The 19,960-nt window shown below is 41.5% G+C and overlaps 1 protein-coding gene across 5 annotated transcripts in view; it reads left to right on the plus strand.

Annotated features, from left to right (window-relative positions):
- Positions 1–15,163, plus strand: part of PMEPA1 (prostate transmembrane protein, androgen induced 1) — a 67,126-nt gene extending 51,963 nt beyond the window's left edge. For 4 of the 5 annotated variants that reach the window (XM_007059774.4, XM_037915667.2, XM_043526990.1 and 1 more), the window contains 3 exons: positions 3,195–3,349; positions 9,473–9,526; positions 9,630–15,163. In XM_007059774.4, coding sequence (XP_007059836.2) covers positions 3,195–3,349; positions 9,473–9,526; positions 9,630–10,178 — 758 coding nt within the window. In that variant the 3' untranslated portion in view covers positions 10,179–15,163. The remainder of the gene's footprint in view (positions 1–3,194; positions 3,350–9,472; positions 9,527–9,629) is intronic. The other variant, XM_037915665.2, reaches the window with a different exon arrangement.
- The last annotated feature ends 4,797 nt before the right edge of the window (positions 15,164–19,960 follow it).

Raw genomic sequence — 19,960 nt, forward strand, 5'->3', positions numbered from 1 at the left:
TGGGAACCCCCTCTATCCTGCAGACAGGCAGCCATAAATCTGGTTAGTAAAACAAAACAAAAAAAAACCCTTGCTCCTATATGAACCTCCTCCTTGTCAGGCGAGGCTGAGGCCTGTGCAGTGCGTGATAGGACTGCCAAATGCAGTCTGCCCTAACTCCACCCTCAAGGCAGCCTGCCTGTCTGCCAAGTGCTTAGAGCTGTCTAGGAAGCAGCCAAGCATGCCCAGGGCGATAGCAGTTAACACAAGGACAAGGGGATTGTCTCCCTGTCAGGGTTCCTGTTACCTTTAACCTCTCATGGTTGGAAGGAAACAAAAGGACTCCGGGTATTGGTTTAAAGCCTCTCATCCTTTTGGTCATGCAGGGAGACTTTCTACAAAGGGCCCTTGAATGTTAATGGCAGATATTTAAATGAGGCGGAGGGCCTGTGTGACTGTTTCCCTTCATGGCATTGTGTGGCTTTTTGACATGTATCTCATTGAGGTAGAAAGTGCAGAGCTGCCTTTTCTCTGGAGTGGATTTAAAGACCTCTGTTTATTACGGGCCCCAAAAGAAGCCCCAGCGACAGGCTGCAGCTGTGAACGTGGGTGTTGGGGGACAATATGCGCACTGTATGTTATCCATTCAGTGGAGAGCATTACATCTAGATTCTTGAGACTTTGAAAGGCTCTGAAGGGGAGAGAGAACTCTTTGCTGTCGCTGGGTAAATTTCTCCCGCCATCTCCTTTCCAGCCCTTTTCCGTATCCAAGAAGCTCATGCTTGGAAGTTATAGCTTTGTAAAAGTTTGAGAAGGGAGTGTTGGGGGTGGGGGGAATCTAGCAATATAATGCACACATTTTTCTCCAGGGAAGCCTTACCTGAAGTTTTCCCTATGCAGTTGCATTACAAAAAATAAGAAGATTTATAAGAGTTCTTAATAGTTTTTTGGGGGCGGGAAATCTATTAGAATTAATCATATGGGGGTTGTGCCTGGAAGAGATGATTAACTCGCTTTAAACATCCTTCTCTCTCTAGAACCACACATCTCAATCCCAACGGCGTCAAATAGCCCTTCATTCTCCCACAGAGTATGCTGCCTGTGTGATTTTCAGATTAAACCTTAAAAGAGAGCGGTTCTAGGTAGTTGGTATGCTGTGCCCCTCACGATGACATGTGGGCAACTGGTCTGCTTTACTGTTGAAGATCCCATGGCTCCCTTTTTAAGAGAGTAGGGTTTGTCCCTGGGCCTTAGCTAAAACTCCTATTCATCACTGTTTGTGCAGGGTACTGTGAACTGATTGTTCCACTCAGTTGCTTCCTTCCACCCCAGAGGTGGTTGCACTTTCAGTGGTGCTGTAGATAGCTGGGCTCCAATCTGAAAAGACCTGCTCTCACACTTAAATTTAAGTACCCAAGTATTCCCAATGACTTGAAGACATGCCAAAGTCTTGGAAGGTTGTAAGCACAGTCAGTAGTGTTTTGGGGTGCTTTGGGATGAAAGGTGCTGTGGGAAATGTAATATTAAGACTGGTTTGGTGGCAGATACGGCTGCTGCTGCTAAGCAGAGTTAATTCCAAGGTAACTGGCCAGAATTGCCACCTGGACTGTTTTGCTTGACATTTTATTTGCTTTTACTTCACTGCTGCCAGAAGGAAAATGCTCCATTAAAAATATCTGCCTGAGTCAGCAGAAGCCATCCCATCAGATACAGATGTTACTATGATGCTGTTCTGTTTAGGCGCTCTTACATTTTAATGCAAATTACAGTATCTGTGATAGCGGAGGGCACAGCTTTTGAAAAAGTGGTTTCTTTGGCTTTTCTTGTGGAGGAACAGGTTCTATGTAAGTCGTCTGCACTGTTGGCTTTGCTTTTCCTCCCTTCTTTCCCTTGAAATGGCCCCAGTCTTTACAAATATTGCTGGAGGGAAAACAACTTTCCTGAGATTCCTTCTGCTAATGTAGCCCAGATAGAAAAGCACCAGAGAACAGGTGAGCATCTGTGTTCGGCTGACAGAGTAACTTCTTGGCCAGCTGTCAGGGAGCTGAGTTGCTCAGGGTGGCTTCCGGGCTCTCCTTGGATGCTGAATACATCTTCTCGGAACTAGGATTGCATGGACATATTGGTCAAACTGTTACGTGCTATCTCCGATATCTAGTTCCAGCCAATGCATGCTACAGTCCAAGTGAGGAACGATTTCCTTTGACTTTAGGAGTCATTCCACACCAGTTGCTGTCTAGTGTCTGTCTCTTGGAGACACACTGAAGTTAACTGGTAACCTGTTGAGGCTCTTTGTGCCAGTTCACACCATTCAAGCCCCCACTGTCAGCTGGCTGTGCTGAGCACTGAACTGAATGACATCTGGAGATCTGGTATATTGATGTGGTAGGGAGGGGTGCAGTTAGTGTAGATTCAGTGTCTGTCCTCTCATGAAAAGCACGAAGTCTGATCCACTGTGTGTTTTTTTTGGCAGATTAACTGGACCTAGAGAGAGAGACTTGTAGTGTGGGTGGGACTAGGAATCGATTCCAAAGTGTTGCAGGCTTGCTGTGACCCCTTGAGCAGGTCTCTATTTACAAATCTGTAAAACAGGGATAATACTCACCCAACTCACAAGGCTGTTAAGGCCTAAATTTAATACAGATCCTCATCTGAATAAGGCCATGTAAATGTTAAGTGTACTGCAAAACCAAACTCAGTTTTTAAAATTGTTTAATTAAGACCGGAAGTATTTGAGGCGTGCCTTCATTAAATAGGGTGACAAGGCATTCAGCACAGAAGTAAAACTTGGACAGCCTGGTTTAGTGGAGGCATCTAGCAAACATTTCTGGTAGAGATGGGCCTGAACCCAAACCCCTGGGAGATTTTGAGAAACTTGGTCTCTGGACTCTAGCCTCGCAACTCAAGCCGATAAAGCCGACATCTAAGTATGATTTAGAATAATTTTGTCTTTGCAGATCACATTTAAAGACAGACCCTCATCTATTATGTATGAGGGCTGTTATTCCTTGGTGCTAGTCATTTCCTTTTTCTATGTTGCTTAAGTGGAAGCTTGCAGAGAACTTTTGTGTCTGAGAGCTTGAAATATATCCATGGAAGCAATTCAGCTGTGCAACTCCACTAGCTGTATGGTGGAACTCAATCTAGGATTTCTTGTGCTGTATTTCATGCTGCTTTCTAAGGTGGCTCAAAATGCATGTCTGTGTCTGTTGCAGCGGAGTTGGAGTTTGTACAGATAATCATAATCGTGGTGGTGATGATGGTGATGGTGGTCGTTATCACATGTCTGCTGAACCACTACAAACTCTCTGCACGATCCTTCATCAACCGGCACAGTCAAGGAAGACGGAGAGATGAGAACCTATCTTCAGTAAGTAACTCCCCCATCTCTGTGTGCATTGCTGTCCAGATGATCAGAAGCTTGTGAAATGTTAAAGGTGAAAGGAGTCCCGTTTGATTGCCTTTGCCCATCTAGTAAAGTGCTTGTGCCATTTAGAACCCTACGAACGGGCACCTTCCAAGCAGCTGAATCTTTCAGGTGGTTGGGGTGTGCAGGATTTTGTGTAGAAACTTCAGGTTAGCGTTCTGTGCCTTGAGAACAAAACCACCACATGTCTACAGTGGGGCACTTTGCATGAGGGCAAGCACAGCGGCCTTTTTATGCTCTGCAACCTCCAGACCTGCAGCTGTGAATGCGTATGCCAATGCCAACTAACTGGCCTGAAGTTAACTCAAAGGGGGTACCACAGCATGGCATGAGGGGGCTTTTCCTGTATCCCCCTGAATCTGAAAACACCAGTTATAAACACCTGGATGGGATTCACATTATTGACTCACGTAACCCCAAAATACAGCAGTCCTTTGGGTATTGCATTGGCCAGGGAGTCCCTAAACTATACTCTTGATTAGAGATGAGGGTGCAAATATCATACAGAATTTACTAGGGTGTTCTGTAGAAGTGGTCCAAAAGCTGCATTATTACCGCTAGAAGAACAATGTTGTTGGGGTTTTCTTGTCCCATTATTGTAGTGCAGAACACAGAAAACGTGGTCAGTCTAACAAAGTGAATTCTTCCTGAAATAATAATGCCTGAAAAGTTCATGGTGCAATTTAAGCTTACTGCTTCTTTCGAACAAAGAGGAAATAAAATTATTTTAATTGTAGTGTTGACACGAATTCAGTCAAAATCCATTCCAATATCATGACAGATATTAGTCACGTTGCTTAATGCGCAACTGGAAGATGTTCAAACACTATGGTGATGAGCACATTATAAAAACCTACATAGAAAAGAAATAGAATCTTTATTTTTCTTGGCGGCTGCACATGTGATTTTCCACTACTCTTTGTCTGATCTACCATTTAGTACAGCAATAACTTGCATTCATATATTGCATTGCATCCCAAAGCTCTTTAACAATAAGAATCTTTCAAACTACCACTGGTGTAGAAGGCAGTACATAGCAGCCCTGCTCAGCGGTTTGGGACAGGAAGTGAGGAAGAATACTTCATCTGTTTGAAACTGTTCAGGAGTTTCCATAGGCAGAAAGTAAAAATGTCCCCAAATCCATGCAAAATGAAAGTCACTTTTTCCCAATTCACAGGTTTCCACTATAAATGTAAAGCACCGACAGATGTTTAGTTTGTCATGTATGGTGCACCATTCCCATGTATCCAATGTTTCCTACAATCTAGAATCAAATGAAGCTATCCCTTTGAAAACAGGAAACTTGACATTCAAAAGAGTGAGTTCTAGTAAGTCCTCCTTGTGACACCTATTGAAGTGCCCAAAGCATGTAGTAACATGGAACCTGCCTACACTTTCCAGTATTCGTTTAATGTCCCAAAGAACACAAACCATCCTCATCCCACAGATGCCCTCTCACTTTCGCATGAAATAATCCAAGGTAGCTGAGGCCCCTTGACAAGGGCTTCTTACCAAAGTGAGAGACACCCTCAACTGTGAAATCATGCAATTCAGTTAAAGGACCCTTCATTTAGTCTGATGTGGAATATGTCTCTAAGGAGTGAGGGAATGAACAAATTGTTTAAACCAGGCAAGAGGAGTGAACTGCAAGGGGTGGGGGGAGGGGAGGTATGTGAACTCTCTTTAACTATGGTGACTTGCAGATGAGGCATTTTACAAAAGCATCTGCCCTGTTTGGAGTGAATAAGCCAGGGGATCAGAGCTGAAATTCTAACCTGAATCCAGATCCCAGTGGTTAGTGTCAAAAACCTTTGGTGCCGTTCTTCCTCAATTCTCATGCACCTGGTTTCTGCCAGTAACAAAATATCAGAAGAGAGGCTGTTTTTGTCATGCTTCCAATCCAGCCAAGAGTCGACAGGAGCTGAAAGTTCAGGAGAGAATCTGTTCTTGCAAGATTCCTAGCCCACAGCAAGCTACATAGAGATTTCATTAATAAATCAGACCAGCTTTCCATCTGGTCTGGTATCATGGCTCTCTGACAACGGCTCATCCCAGATGCTTCCGGCGTGCAAGACACCCCATCATGGACACTTGGGGAATAACCTTGGCATGAGGAAAGCATCTTTCTGCTCCCAGTGAGGGGTTGGTTGATGTTCACATGTAGGGAATTAAGAGATCTATGCAAAAAAAGCTCACCTGCAATGCACTTTATTATAAACTAGACCTCCATAGGTGTGGCGAGCCCTCAGATTTGGTCTCTGATCTAAGGTGCCTGCTCTTGATGGACCAGCCTGCATTTAGAGGCTTAAGTGCTGAGATGTGCAAGGTTCTGATTCATTCTTGTGTTATGCTTAAAGCAAGCTGCTAAAACCTCCCACAGGACAGAAAGTTGGTGCAGTTCTCTATGGTCTTTGAGAGCTCTTTGGAAGTGGAACCTCATGGGCTTAGGGAAGGAGGGAACCAGTGCAAAACCAAGATAGTCTCCTGGCAGGTTTACACTATGCCAGTTCAGTGCCACTTGCATTGTGTACAATACTTCCAGAGCCTGTTTGAATTTCCCACTGAAGGAATACTTTTGTAACACAGATTAGCTCCATAGATCAAAAGCCACATTATCTTTTATTTTTAGTTATGAATCACGTCTTAGTTTCCTTCCTCCCCACCTCCAGCCCCCCTGAGGAGAGCTTCACCCCCACCCCATCCAGTGTAATTAACTCACAGCCACACATTACTTTCGTTACTGGCATGCTGCGAGCACTCCTGGAAGGACAGAAAAGCCCCCTAGTGTGCTAAACAGGAAGCTCATTACACAAGGATCAATCATAATAAAGATTTTAAAAGTGGCCTATTTAAGATTCAGCACAGTATGATTTTTTTTTCCCTTTAGAAGACAATGTTCCAACATCAATTGCTGCCTGTCATCCCTGCGCATTCTCTGTATTGAACTAGATAGTGGTTTGCCAATCCACAGAGCACACTGAGAAGTTCTTTTTTTAAAGGCAAACTTTTTCATGCCCAGAGAAGCCCACTGGAGCCATGCACTTTCCATCTACTGAAGTACTCATGTGGCCTATTGCTTGGGTTACATTTTTTCTTTTCTTTTAGATCTGCATTAGAGCCCACATGGTTTTGCTTCTGAACATTTGCAATTAAAAGAAGAGAGCCTTACAATTCCCCCCAAATGTTTTTAATGTGACCACTGCTGGCACCATATTTCTCCGTTGCCTTCTCTGCCTGTCACAGATACCTTCATTTCTCCAGAGTCCGACTGTCTCTAGGAAACACTGCAAAACCTTCCTTTCGACACAGCCTTTTCCACCGTGAAAATGATACTCAAAACACTGACACCCCCTTCTACTACTAAAGCCCTACTGACTCCCTGGAAAAGGAAATCAAAACCAGAAACCCTTCTCCAAGCACAGTGTTAACTCCCAAAAAGCTTCACTGTTGCTATTACCATTTGATTTTACATGGAAGGTACTCGTGTACTACTACACTGATGGGCAGCCATGTAAATAGATGGTTAGAATTCTTAAATAAATAACTTTCAGATTGTTATAATCTCACACAATTGTATGGAGAGTCTTGCAGTTTTTTTCTTTAAGCCCTAGACCATGGAGTCATGTACAAACACTGCCATCTCAGCTTTTTAAGAAATAAAAAGTAGGTTTCTAGCCATCATACATGCAGAGGTAAGCTTGAAAACTCATGACCCTGAACGCTCAAAAGTTAGAAAGCCAAATAATAACAACTCCCAATGTAATACTTTGAAAATCTGGTTATCTCATGGTTGGTGTGGTTTTGGTTTTGATTTTGGTGGGAGGGTGGAGGGATGGCCTTCCTCGTGATTTTGGAATGTTTAGGATTGGCATTATAGTGCTCCCATGGCCAGGAGATGGATGTCTTTTTTAAAAAAAAAAAAAAAAAAAGAAAAGAAAATCATGATTAATATTTCAGCCTACAAACTTTGCACACCTCTGGCTGCTGCTTTCCTGGGCTGTTTTTTATTTTCCTTTCTATATTTAGAGATGAGACATAAGCTGCTCTCAGGCACCATAATGATGGGTACTGTAAAAGGCCCCAGTCCTGCAACACTGTAGCACATCCTTAATTTAATTGGGGTAACTCAGTTGTTTGCAGGATCAGGTCCTCAAAAAGCTTAAATAGAAAATCCCAGATCAAACCACTTCAGATTTTGGATCTAGATCTGAACTTCACAGCCTCCCGCTCATTCACTGCTTAAGTTCCTGGTTGTTCCATTTTAATGTTGTTCTAGTTCCTCTTGGGCACCATCCACTTGTGATTTATTATTTTTTGTATCTTGGTAGCACCTGGGAGCCCTGGTCATGGACCCCATTGTATGGTGACTACTACAGAACATCAAACAAAAAGATAGTCCCTGCCCCAAAGAGCTCACTACTGGATACTGCAGGGGGGTTGGGAGGTGAGGATTCCAGGGGGAGGGGAGCTTTGAAAGTAACTTAATTCACTTAACAATATTTCACCTCCCCTTTTGAGAGCTGCCTTATACAGTGCAAAACCCAAAATCACATATAGTGGCATGGCATTATTCCCTCTGCCTTGAGGAAAGCACTGTCCTTCCTGCTGCATAGCAGCTGCCCGTGTGGAAACAGGTTGACATCACTGCAGGGGAAATGGAAAAGCAGATGGGATATTGTAATGGCACTGCCCACTGCTAAGTTAAATATAAAACATCTAGCAGAAGGCAGTGAGGCACTAGCTGCTCAGGAAGTTTGCCATGAGGACATTGCAAAGTAAACACTTAAATGTTTCGAAGTGATTCCCTCTGCTGCCCTTTGGTTCAGATTCCTTTTAATCGAGGTAACAAACAGTAATCAAACATACCTCCAAGCCAGCAAAGTTTTAATCCATGCGTACAGCCACAGTGAATGTCTTAAAGCCATATGTTGGCTCTGTATTCACTTCTGAGTGCATCATCAGCCATCTTCATATTTGTAGTATCTGTTCTGTTGCATTCCTTGCCTAGCCATACAACATAATCCCATGCCTCCTTTAGAGAGAGATGCATTTGGTTACAAAGAGCCAGATTCTTAACTGATGTAAATTGGAATAGCTCTCTCGATTTCATTGATTCCATTGATTTACACTAGATGTTTCCAGTGATTCAAAAGTTCTTTGGTATTAATTGTTTTGAGTCCCTTTTGCGGGTGGATGGGGGAATTGTGTTTTGTTTTGTTTCCAGACAGGATTTCAGTCTGTGATGGGTGCAAGTGCTCTTTGTGACTTTGGATGTTGAGGGAATTTTACCATAGAATATCTTTACAGAACATCACTTCCTGTAGGCAAAAGAAGCCATATGCAATTAAATAGACTAAACAATCAGTGCCAGTGTCGACAATTGCATATTAAAGTCTCAAAACTCCCTATAAAAAATTGCTTTGTTCACAACTATCAGACATTTCAGCTGCATAGATATGTGGTATGAAACTAAAATTATAGATCCATTTTCTTTAACTCCAAAGTATGTGGTTGTCCTAATACTTAACCTTTAGCATTTCAAGGAGAGACTCCCTAAACTGGGTGTTTTGGGGCTTGGCTCCTGATTTTTGAATGCCTGCGGTTGGTGACACTGGGATCTAATTGCAGGACTGGGGCCAATGCTTGAACACAGACAAGGTTTCTCGTGCCTGAGCACCAAAAAATGAAACTGACCAAAAAAACCAACTCTAATGAAAGAGAGAGTAACACTGGTGGTGTTTTCACCGTCCAATTCAAGCTGTAAGTGAAATTAAAAAAATAGAAAGCATAAATGATGAAAATTAGATTTTGAGAATTCTTTCAGTGTTGTTAATCTAATGCTCTTAATAATGCAGGTAAGAATATTGACTGTTTTTAAGACCTATGACTATATACTTCGCTCTTGTAAATTATGTGGCTCCGCTGACCTGAGCTACATCGATTTACACCAGCTGATGTTCTGGTCCAGAATGTAACTTGGTAGAATTCCTTAGAAAATATTTGGCAGTTTAGACTCTGGCCAGACAGGAATGATTCTCAATTTTCCTCCTATTCTTTCCAATGTAGGAAGGAAGTCTGTGGCCTTCAGAAAGCATAGTGTCAGGAAATGGAGTAACAGAGGTAAGGACAAGGCTGGTATTGCATAATAACCTCATCTGTTGGCATGCAGGCTATGATACAGGCTGAAATGTTCCAAAACTCACTCTCTCTCCTTTGTCTTCAGCAGCAAATCTACACTCCAAGACCCACAGACAGACTATCAGTTCCATCCTTTTTGCAGAGGGACCGTTTTAATAGATTCCAGCCAACGTACCCCTACATGCAACACGAGATTGATCTCCCACCCACCATCTCCCTATCAGATGGAGAGGAGCCGCCCCCTTACCAGGGACCCTGCACACTACAACTCCGAGATCCAGAGCAGCAAATGGAACTAAACAGAGAATCGGTCCGGGCCCCTCCTAATAGAACCATCTTCGACAGTGACTTGATAGATAATTCAGTGTTTGGAGGGCCTTGCCCACCCAGCAGTAACTCTGGCATCAGCGCGACCTGCTATGGAAGCAATGGTAGAATGGAAGGACCGCCGCCAACCTACAGTGAGGTGATAGGTCACTATCCGGGCTCTACGTTTTTCCAGCACCAGCAGAACAACAATGGCATGCCCTCGATACTGGAGGGCAATAGACTCCACCATTCACAAATCAATGGCCTCGAGAGCACAACCGCATGGAACAAAGATAAAGAGAAGCAAAAAGGGCATCCCTTTTAAAATAAAATAAAATCAAACATGAAAGTAAGAACACTCTGCACTTCTCATTAAAAGAAAAAAAGAGAGAGTTGGGGAAGACGAGCAAAAAATAAGAAGCCCTCCCCTACCACTCTGTGTATAATATTTACTTGTTATGTCTGGTCTGAATGCACAAGCCAAGAAAGCTTGCAAAACCGTTTCTTTATTGAGCTGCATCTAGAAGTTTAAAAAGGAAAAAAAAAAAAAGAATCAACCGTAGTCCTTCATTTTTTGTTGTTGTTGTTGGTTGTTGTTGTTTCTAGTTGAGCTGTGTGTGTGGATGCTTTTTTTTATTTCACTTAACTTTAAAAAAAAATATTTGCACAAAAACATTTTGTTTAAAGATCTGCAATATATATATAAATATATATTAAAAAATAAGAGAAACTGTATGTGTGAGGAGCAGGAGTATTTTTGTATTAGAAGAGGCCTAGTTAAAAAAAAATTTTGTTGTTTTCTGAACTAGGAGGAAAAAAATGGCAATTTTTTGAGTGCCAACTCAAAAAGTATGTATTACATTGTAAAAAAAAAAAAACAAAACAAAAAAAAACAAAACAAAAACAGCAGAAAAAAACCAGAAAAAATCAAAAGCAGGGGTTTAGAGTTATTTATATAAATGTTGAAATTTTGCACTATTTTTTAATATAAATATGTCAGTGCTTGTGTTGGTCAAAGCCTCTATCATGTCTACCACAAAACTGTTAAGGGATACATTTCAAAGTGAAGAACAAACTAGCTGGAAGGGGGTGGAAAATCCTAAAGTTAAAGTGGCAACCCTGGAAGTAACATTGCAAGAGAGACGGCATCTTATGCAAATCTTCAATTTCCATAGTCACCCGAGTGTTACCCATACAGGACAGTCTGCTACTGGGTCATTTAATGATAGTCACTGCTTTATACATTCCCGATAGAACAAGAGGAGTTTGTGTGTTTGCATGTATGTTGCCAGTTAGGATTATTGGAGTTAAACAAAAAAACACTTTTAAAAAAAAAACTCTCAACACTTCTGTGAATTAAAAACAACAGAAGCAAAAAAAAATTACTTTTGAGGTGGGTGGGTGGGGACAACTTCTATTTTTTTTTTTTGAGGGGCGGGGTGGGGGGAGGGAATAAGCTTCGGTCTGAAGGAAAACAATGATTTTTTTTTTTTTTTTTTTTTTTGCTTTTCTTTAAATATTAAACTGAAGGGCCCTGGTTTGAGAGGAAGCGGTGGTTACTGAGGTGCCTGTGAGTAAACGGGAACGTAATGGAAGTCTGGCTTTTTGGATAAGTTTTTAAATGGGACACTGAAACAAGCTGAACAGTCTGCAGTTTGTTCATGTCATTTTCATACGATGTCAAACTGCAAAACTTTTATTTGGAATAAAACAGTGCAATTGTCTTGCATAAATGTCTGCAATCCTTGTACGCTGCCTCTGGCTTTTAACTGTTTTTTTTTTATTACTTTAAAGAAAGAGGCATAAAAAACAATAGATGGAAATGAATCTGCTCCTGTGATGTATTAAATAAAGGCTAACGAAACCATGCTTAATGCTTTAGAAGCAAAACCCTTTACCTCTTCTGAATATTTCTTCATTCGAAACAAGCACCATCCCTTGTCCCTCAATGTCAAGGTTCCACCTCCCCCCCTCCAAGCACCTCCTCAAAATCATTGGATGTGTTTTTAATTTATCTTTGTTTCATAAGCATTTTGTCTTACTGTGCTATTGTTTACATTTTTTCTATTGTGTGGATATCGGATAGACGTTTTACCCTTGTGGTGAATTTGTATGTGACAGTGTGAAATATGAGAGAGAGAGAGAACACACATAAGGGAATAATTGTTCTCGCTACCTTGTGTGCAGATGTTATTAGCTGAGCTACACCTCTCCATTTGCTGGGAGAGGATATCTACAAATGTGAGGAAGGGTCAGATGGGGGAACCACAAAGAGTGAAGATTTTACAAGGAGGTGTAACTTCTTTTTCTGCAGGATGCTAACTAGTAGAGTAACATAAATGAAAGATATAAAGGCAATAACTATAAACTATTGTTGTTAAGCAACTTTTCCTATTACTTGAAAACAAACAAACCATGAGAACAGTTTTGAAGTTTTGACCATTTGAACAATATTTATATATATTTTAAAGGAGATAATGAATAGATGAACTTGAAGTTTGATCATTACTTTGTTTTTGCTTGTGGGTTTTTTGTTTTGTTTGGGTTTTTTTTTTGTTTTGGTTTTTTGTTTGTTTGTTTTTGCCTGGTAGTAGTCCAGTACCTTCGCAGTATCACTGCCTGCTTTTTCACAGCTTCTTGAAATCTTCATAACTGTACAAGTCATGTCACCTAAATTTTGTTGACCTTCAAAACAAGAAAACAAAAAACAAAACAAAAAAAAGTCATGCAAAGGAATAAATCTAGTTTGTCATGAAAGGTACAAAACTGATGAATTTATACAAGTTTTTAAAATTTATCTTTCCTTTATGTAACATGTCTAATTAGTGCCTTATTAAAGAAACAGTAACCCTCCCCTTAAAGAGGGAGAAACAAATCTTTGCTAGTGTTCTGAGTTACCAGGGTCTGGTCTCCTGACCTTTAGATCCTTGCATTAAATTTTCCCATTATGTATTTCAAAGGGGTACTGCTTCTTTAAATGCTCCCTTTCACCCACTAGACCCAGTTTGATGTGCCTAGCCATGTAAGGTGCTCCCTTTCTGCCATTTGTTTTCATGGACTGTTTGTAAGGTAACTTGAATACATTTATGCACATATCCTACTCCAGGGGTAGGAAACTGTGGTGGATATTGTAAATGAGATACCAACCAAAAGACAAACTGAAACATAATATCTACTGCCCTCTTGAGCCAAAATGCGTGAATAGTATTGTTGGGTTTTCTTTTTTGTTTGTTTGTTTGTTCCGTAGTCTAACTAGTTTGTTTGCTACAAAAATGGTTACCTCAGCAGGTTTTGGGTGGAGTGTGCATCACATCTAAAACTGTATAGTAAATATGGAAGCGTTATCCGGACTGGAGGTTGTTAAGTAACTGAACTGTCTTGTCATTGGGAGGGGGAAAGAGGGGATTAACATGCCCCAAAAACCTGTAAAATCAATCAGAAAGATATCTGGCTCTCCTGAAGAACTGTCTAATGGGGGTTGGCAGGAGAGGATTCTAAAAAGAATAGTGAAAATAGAGCTGGTCAACATACAGAATCTAATTTTCACTTTTCACTTTTTTTCCCCTCCCCCATCCCAACTATTTCCCAGGAAGAGTATTTTCATTTGTTTTTCTTGTATGCAGAAGATATGTCTGTATAAGCAGGAAGGCTCAAAACATTGACTTTTCAATGAAAAGGAATTCCTCTTTCAACTCATCTATTGCACAAAGACAAAAAGAATCTATCCTTTCTTCCAACAAGGTATCCTTAACGTCCATCAACAGGGATTTAGATATGGGCATATATGGAAAGGGAAACCACAGATCCCAACCAATCTAGTTTCCAACAGCACTTAACCCTTTCAGGTGAATTCTGAGCTCTTCCGAAGTCAATGACAAAACTTTGGGTGACTTCACTGGAGCCAGGATTTACCCCCAGTCATTTTTCCCCCTAAATCCTCTTTCCGCTTTGTGTAATCCATGTATTTGTTACCCAAATACTCAAGATGGGGCCCAAACCAACCCCAAGATCCTAACAGGGTTTTAGGAATCATAGTCTAACTTTTTTTGGCTCAGGGTCCATTTCTAGTGAACACTGATATCCCATATTACCACCAAGTTACTGAAAACCAGCCGTGCCGCACAACAGCTGATGTATCTTTGCCCTTGGTTTCTCCCTGCCTTTCTGCAGATGAGAGAACTGTACTTGAACTTGTTTGACTCCTGTAGTGTAGGACCATAATGGGAGATTTGCTGTTGGTGTTACAGGGAATGGGAGGGGGAACAGTTTGAAGCCCTTTAAGAAGGAGCACCCTTTCACTTGTTTTTTAATTTAACAAAAGCAGAAGAAACAAGACATTGCTTATGCTTCGCAACCTCTTGTCCCAATCTGCCTGTTTGCTAGAAGTTTGACATGTTAGCTTTAAAGTCATGTTACCTTTTTCTCTTTGTATCTTCTAGTAGGGCAAACAGCATTCTTCAATAAAGTGCCACCAAAACTTAGTGAACTGCAATGTGAACAAGGATTTTTAAATAAGGATGGCAAGGAAGAATGGGTTTTATTTGGTTCTAACACTGGTAAAACTAAGTTCCCTTCACAACCCTTGATTTCAACAGTTGGAATATCAGCTTTACTAATCTAGTGCATTGTTTCCTTAAGTATTTTAAAATTCATTCTATCTTAAGTGGGGGAGTAAGGAGAACTGATTGCTTTCTTGGGAAATGACCCCTTTTGTATGCATATGAATCAATAAAATTGCACTAACTGCTATACTGAAAAAAAAATAAAAGCCCAACGTTTTTATTAAGGGTTGAAAAACGACTGAATCCAGATGTGTGGCATAAACAATGTTAGTCAAGAACAGAATGAATTTTTATTCTCTTCTGTCCGCTCCGATTTTCTATGTACAACACAAAGCTACAAAAAAAAAAAAAAGAGAGAGTTTTCCAGAAACTGTGCTTCAAATTTTTGCTGTACTATAGAAGCTCATGAAGGACGACATTAAAGTCCTAATTTGCCTGCCTTATAGTCACATTTCATTGTATTGATATTTTCTTAAACTTCCAGTTGCATTGCTTTGGCTTTGAAGTTTGTTATAGGCAGTCCTGTATCCTGAATTCTGTTCAAGTTTTAAACTTATGTAAACTATTGACAGCACATGCAATGCAGTACTTATCTATATTTTGCTGGTTTAGTATGAATATGTACTCTGATGCCAAGTTACAAGAATCTGTTGTAAACGCTTATTGTGTAACAGTAACCGATAGTGGCAATTATATGTCATTCTAAAAGCTGCAATACTTATACAATAAATTTTACAATACTTTGGAATGTTTGTTTTCTCCTTTTGCTTTCTTAGCCAAATTCAGAGTTTGCCAACACAACGTATTTTTAAATGCACTTCCCTAATTTTTGAAAACACTGGAAAAACTATATCCTCAGCTCTGCATTTGCGTGTAGGGGAGTTAATCACTAACATTCTTAACGGGCTAAAATGACAAGCCAGCGTATGTGTAGACACTGTGGTTTTCAAATGAAGCTGTAGTCTGCTCCTAGTGTATTTGCATGCTAAATATTTTTGTTTTGTGTGTTTGCGTGTGCATGTGTGTGTCTGTGTGCACAGCTAGGTACTGTTCTCTTTGGAATGTGCAGCTTTAATTGCAGAAGAAGCATTCCAGTTTTGCATCATAACACCAATATATACCACCCTTGTGATCCTGCCTTTGCAACAAGAGCATGGTTGATGGTGAGAAGTTCTTAACTTGAGTAACCATCAATCAGCGGAGAACTATCTAGATTAACTTAAGTCTTAAACGCAGATAACTCGTGTGACTCGTTTCCTCGGAGGCTGTGGTCAGCTTGCAGCAATCACAGATTAAAAACCTAACTGTTTGCAGGGTTTCCGCTTTCACTTTCTTAAGGGTGTTCTAACAGCTGGGTTCAGCTTTGCAGGAGGTGCCTGCGTTGTGCAGGAGATCAGACTAGACGATCATAATGCTCCCTTCTGACCTGAAAGTCTACTAGTCTTAAAGTCTGAGTCTGTTTTTCCTCTTAAAAGTGTGAAGCCTCTAGTAACACTGCACTTCCATAGCACCACTCCTCTGAGTGCCTCAAGGGCTTTACAAATATTTAATTAAGCCTCCTACCAGCCCTGCTCTGTTGGTGGTGATATTGACATGGTGTTCTAGATGGCTAAGCTGCACCACAGACGGTAAGAGCAGCATTTCAAAAGTGGCCACTAGTCACAGGCACCTCAGGTTTTTGGGTGCCCAACTTGGGGCAACGTGACTCTACTCTTCGGAGGTGCTGAGAACTTGCAGCTCCCATTGACTTCAACGGAAGTTCTGGTTGTTGCACACTTCAAATCAAACTGTCGAAGGTGGGCACACAAAATCACTGACTGCTTTTGAAGACATCAGCGTAGATGGCTTGAAACAGATTCATGGCAGGACTGGGAAGAGAACCCAAGATTCCCAACTCCAACCCCCTCGACTACATTGTTTACCATCCGCTTAGTGTTTTTATCATTCAGTAGTCTTTCCTGCTGGGGAATATAAACATGGAGGGAAGCTGCTATGCTAGTAAACCTCCTGCCACGCCACCCCTTCCAAGGATCTAATAGTAGGATCTGGTGGATTGAGGTATTACACTGCTATCCCTCTGAGCTATTTGAACCTCCTATAGACCTCCATTCAAAATACCTGAATACCAGATGCCATAAATTGGCCTAACTCTAGAATAAAACTACATTTCAGCAAATGCATCCAGCCCATCTTAAAGTGTCTGAAAATGTGTGTTTGAAAGTTGAGACCTGACCAGTCATTTCCACCCGATGCATTCTTATTCATAGATAGTAAGGTCAGAAGGGACCATCATGATCATCTAGTCCGACCTCTTGCACAACGCAGGCCACAGAATCTCACCCACCCACTCCTGCGATAAACCTCTCACCTATGTCTGAGCTATTGAAGTCCTCAAATCATGGTTTAAAGACTTCAAGGTGCAGAGAATCCTCTAGCAAGTGACCCGTGCCCCACGCTGCACAGGAAGGCGAAAAACCCCCAGGGCCTCTTCCAATCTGCCCTGGAGGAAAATTCCTTCCCGACCCCAAATACGGCGATCAGCTGAACCCTGAGCATGTGGGCAAGACTCACCAGCCAGACACCCCGGAAAGAATTCTCTGTAATAACTCAGACCCATCCCATCTTACGTCCCATCACAGGCAGATCAGGTAAAGGGTTGATGTTTTGAAGAGTTAAATACCTCTGGGAGCCAGACCTGTTGTGCAGACAGCACTTGTAAGTACTGTGTCTATTAAATTGTTTTCCTTTCAGCTTTTGGGTGTACAAAACACTACCCTGGGGAGTGTGAGCTCAGAGCTGGGTGTGTATGTGCAAAGTTTTGAAAGCATGGTCCTCAAGAATGTGAAATCCTTTCTTTATTCAAACAATACTAAACCCCTGAGGATCATGGAACATTGGTGTGTGAATGTGCCCAATATTTTACTCAGCCATCAAACAGGCACAAAGTCTTTCGTGTCTATCACGTATTTAGAGCAGCTGTTGGTCAGGCACTCCTTGCAGAACTTGATTTAGCAGACTTTAACACTTTTTTTAAAATCAGATTGGTGGCTTCTTATTGGAACAAAGTAATTACTTTCAGAAACTGGGCGGTCTTGGGTTTTTTCCCCTCTTTGCTTATGCCAAGTAGTCTAGCTAACCCATTTTACTAGTAGGCAAATTGTGGAAACAGGAAACTTTAAGTGTATGTTAGGGGATAATCTTAGGAAGCACATTTAAAACACCAGTGGGTCTGAGAGTTACGCATCTGCAAACAGGAAATGAAAACATCACCTTCTGTGAAATTAATCAACCCCGTTCATATCTCCGCTATTGTGCGCTCACAGACAGTGTCAGCTGGATTAAACACAGTGTGTGTAAAGTTAAGCCTGTGAGTAAGTTTCTGCAGGATCAGGGCCCTAGTTTAAAAAAAAAAAAAAAAAAAAAAAAAAAAGGCTGAAAAAGCACTGATTGATTTAGTTGCTCAGCTATAATGGTGCAAGAATGGAGTACGGTAGCTTTTGCAGAACGCCCGAGTATTGATCATTAACTCAGGTACTAGCCAATGCTGAAATAAGGTTATCAGAAGCTTCAGCAAAAGCCAGAATCCAATAAGGTACCTAACCAGTGCTACAAATGGGGGTCACTATTCCTGAGCTGCTACTAATGTTTACAGTGCTGTGTGGAGGGATTTCTTGTTTGTGTGTTCGTACAGTACCTAGTGTAATGGGGTCCTGGTTCATGCACTACAATAACGTGAATATACGGATATCAACTGTGCACTTACTATGGCATATGTCTCTTGTTGCCCATCCCTTTTGCAATGTTTCTTCTTAGCCACAACTGGAGTTGTGTATGCTTGTCAAAGAATTGTTTACAAATTATTTCTCAGATCAAAACCAATAATTTTATTTACACATCATCCACTGCCAAGGAGTCCAGGTAAAAAAACAGAGGATGGAGGGAACATGGTAAAGTACTGCCTGCCTAGAGTACAGGCAGATAACGAATGGGCGAGGACAATTTTAATATAAGCAACTGGAAAGGAAGGTGTTAGCAACCTGCTAATAGCCAGGTACTAGGCACCTTTGAGGAGGAGGTTGAAAAAGAGGCTTCACTTAGCATCTAGGATCAACTTTAACATAAACAATAATATTTTAAAAGGGTGAGGGAATAAAGTAGAGGTTTCAGGAGTGAATGAGTTCCACAGCTAAAATGCAATTGCCTGATGCCTTCAGGTGTAATGATGGGAATCCTAAAGGGGTAGGATGTAAGACCAGATCCAAAGCCACAAGGTTATCGGGCCAAAGCAAGGATAACCAGAGTTCCCTCCCAGCCAAATGCTCCTTGGGCATGACAGGGAACATACGCTAGGAGTTGGTGCTATTATCTGCTTCCTTACTCTGACAGGTGCTCCATTGCCAGGCAGCATCTCACCCTCCCACGTTTACATGACTGCAGTGCTTTATTTCCCTTTGGTGTGTTACTGCAAGACCATGGATTGCAGCTCCAAAGCCATTGGGATACGTGTAACTCTTGACCTCCTTTTAGAAGAGCCACCCAACCTGCAAGTTAAAAAACCACACACTCTGTCAGAGAAATGACAAATCTCTTGGCTCTTGCAAGCAATTAACCTGCCCAGTTAAGTCTGAGAACTGTCAGACTGCAATACCCTTCAAAGAGTCTAAACCGACCCAGCACTGCCAGCCGGCCCATGCAAAACAACTGTAGCGAAATGTGAAAACAGCTGAAATGTAGCCCTTTTCAAATCCCGAGCACTACTATGAAACCAAAGGGTGTGGGGGATATTTTCATCATGAGAGCTTCCCCTAGCCCTCACCCCCACCAAGTTGGGTCACATTTTTCCTCTGCTATCCCACCGCCATCAAAAAAAAATCTGAGTAGCTTTTCTGGGATTGCCTTTTTGAGTGTTGAGTTGGTTGGTTGCGTTTAGTCAGATGGCTGAAGCCCCATGTTATTTCCTAATGATCCCTGATTGTCTGCGCATAATTAACATGTTCAAGGAGGTCAGCTGATGCTAATTCGACTTGTGTTTAGATCTGTGTGGGAAGGGATAGGCCCCTTAATTTTGCCAGAGAAGTGTGGACCTACCCCTACAAAAGAAGCTGGACAGGGCTAACGGGAGACCGATCTTCCTTAACCAAGAATGAACCACTAAGTAACTATGTGATGGGGGATATTTAGTTTGGCTCCAAACGGAAGTAGACATCTCATCATCAGTTTACTCTTGGTTCATTTTGTTGAAGGAGAGGTCTGTTGGGAAGAGGATGAAGGGGGTTATAAGGAATGGAGGACTGTGGGCCTTATGGGGACTTCTGTAGGATGGGATCAGCATTTAAAAACTCTGGATGTTTGCCTGAACCTTTTATGATTTCTCCAGTGCTAGCTTCATATGCATTTCTCCAGTGCTGTGCCTAGCTTTCCTATACTGTTACATGCATTTTATTTTGAATGGCTGATTTATGGCATGTTTTATGTGCAGTTTTGTAATGGGGTGGCTTGTTTGTTTTAGGGTCTTTGTGCCGTATTGCACTGTATTTTAGGAATA

Source organism: Chelonia mydas, chromosome 13 (assembly GCF_015237465.2).
Source record: "Chelonia mydas isolate rCheMyd1 chromosome 13, rCheMyd1.pri.v2, whole genome shotgun sequence".
NCBI classification, from domain to species: Eukaryota; Metazoa; Chordata; order Testudines; family Cheloniidae; genus Chelonia; species Chelonia mydas.